At 36.7% G+C, this 2,148-nt stretch overlaps 1 protein-coding gene across 1 annotated transcript in view; it reads left to right on the top strand.

The window, feature by feature from the left end:
* The first annotated feature begins 652 nt into the window (after positions 1–652).
* LOC104396547 (zinc finger protein 704-like) overlaps positions 653–2,148 on the top strand; it is a 71,447-nt gene continuing 69,951 nt past the window's right edge. The window contains exon 1 of the mRNA XM_010006397.1: positions 653–879. Coding sequence (XP_010004699.1) covers positions 653–879 — 227 coding nt within the window. The remainder of the gene's footprint in view (positions 880–2,148) is intronic.

The following is a 2,148-nucleotide window of genomic DNA, read 5'->3' as shown; positions in this document are numbered from 1 at the left end:
AATCTTTGCTTATGGGAAGAAGCAGACCTGAAGATCTGGGAAGTGTTGGCAGCCAAAGGCAACCTGACACGGCTCCTGTGTGTGTCTGTGCCCTTTGTTGCTGCACAGGCTCCTCACAAGAGATCCTGCGGGCATCGCTTGCTCTCCTTTGCCTTCTGGCAACTGAGTTGGATCATAGTGAATTGTATTTATGTTTGTTGAGAAACCGTCTTTACAAATAAAACTGTTAAAATGGCTGTCGGAAACACTTTAATTTCTCGGTTGCCTTTTATATGTGTAAATCCTAGGTCAGCTAGGATTTCTTTTGCATAGTTATGCACCACAGATGTGCATACATTAAATATATGTTGTATATACAGTGGTTTCTAAAATTCCAGTTCAGATATCTTTGATTTAGCATTAGGAGATAACTGAGTGCTTTATCAAATGGGTAAGGATTGCTTATTTTCCTGGATAGTCTTCAACACTGTTGAGAAATTAATGGCAGCTTCAAAATTTATGAAGGGCAAAGAAATTGTATTCTCTGATTCAAAAAACTAATTAGAAGTAAATGCCTGTGGGTATTGGGTTCCCCCCCCTTACGTTTTGGGAGAATTAGAGGAAAATATAATAATTGCTTTCAATGTTACAGGCAGCCAGCAACAAGCGTGAAATGACCTTCCCTGCATTTCAACAGGAGGATGTAAAAAGTGACATCAGTCAAAAACTGCCAGACCAACAGTTTCTCCTGTTCACCACAAAGGAGGAAGATTTAAAAACAGCAGAGACCAAAAAACCAAACAGAGCTCATGAGTATGAAAAGGAAAACACTCGCTCTGTTTGTCTTCTGGAACAGAAGCGCAAGGTTGTTTCTTCAAATATTGATGTGCCTCCAGCAAGGTAAGGAGAGTAGGGGTTTTTGTTATGTTTTGTTTTAAGCTTTTTTTCTTTTTTCTTCTTGCCTGCTTTTTTTTTTTTTTTTTTTTTTTAATGGGATATTAGAAGGAAGTTTGTTAAGTGGTACAGTGAACTGATAAGACTAGTGTTCATGTCCCAATAGTCCAAAGTCATCTACAACTCCACTATTTGAGAGATCTGCTAGAAAACCAAAACACTGGTAACAGAAACTGAGACCATCTGTGGTGTAGGACTTTGCATTCCTTTTGTATTGTTTTTGCTTTTAGAATGTGCTGCAGCTGAAGTACTCTTAATAGAGGACATGTCTCAGCAGGCAGATTGTTGACCCAGCTTCACCCTGAGAAGTAATCTTCTAAATTAGACACAGAATCATCTTACCTGCTAGCAATTACTTTTTTGCATATTTTTTAAAAATTTATTTCTCACTGTCATACCTGCAACTAGTTGATTCTCGTAAGAGTGTGCAGTTACTTACGCTGCCTAGTGAGGATATGATGTCTTCTGTTCTATTCCTGTATGTATGGTTGGGTCATAATACGGTCTATAAAATGAATCAATAGGTAAAAGTGGAGAGGAAAAGCCAATGCAGGGAAATCAAATTTGTACAAAATGGGCATTTGGGGATTTTGGTATTTCTTTTTAATTTGTTACTCCATGAGGCTCTGTTGTGAATGCACATAAATGTTTGTGTCTTCAGCATTTTCATCTGGGCAGTTACACTTTTAATTATAAACTGTTTATAGGGAATTATTGTGAAACCTGACATAGATCACAGCAAGAAATTCAGGTTTTGTTTGCCTATTTTTTTCCTTCATGATATTTAAGTGGAATAATAGAGAAGAAGAAACTGATCATTTCATATTGGCTAGTGATTTAAAGAGAAAGGACTTGAAAATGCAGAGTCTAGAAGCTTGAAATGTTGTGGGAGGTCTTTACTGCTTTAAGAGATAAAGAGAATGACTCTTCTTGGAAATGCTGAACATTATTATAAAAGAAACTTATCTAGTAATGCTAAACACTTCTGTCAGTGGTATAAAGCTGACAACAAATTGGGTATTCTCTGTTGTAAGATGACAAGTGTTTTTTCTTTTTGTTGTTAATGATTTTGTGTTGGCATCAGTCTATCTGGAAAGATTTTTTCTTAACCTGCCTGGTAGATTCACTTGTACATAATATTCAATGAAAGACCTTCCAAGTTTACAGTGCCACTTAAAAAATACGTAGTCAAGCTGGATGTTCTGTTGTTTTTTG

The sequence above is a fragment of the Chaetura pelagica genome, unplaced genomic scaffold, assembly GCF_000747805.2.
Source record: "Chaetura pelagica isolate M959 unplaced genomic scaffold, ChaPel_1.0 scaffold76, whole genome shotgun sequence".
Taxonomy (NCBI): domain Eukaryota; kingdom Metazoa; phylum Chordata; class Aves; order Apodiformes; family Apodidae; genus Chaetura; species Chaetura pelagica.
Note: the sequence above shows the minus strand (reverse complement) of the source record. Positions and strands in the feature narration are given on the sequence as shown.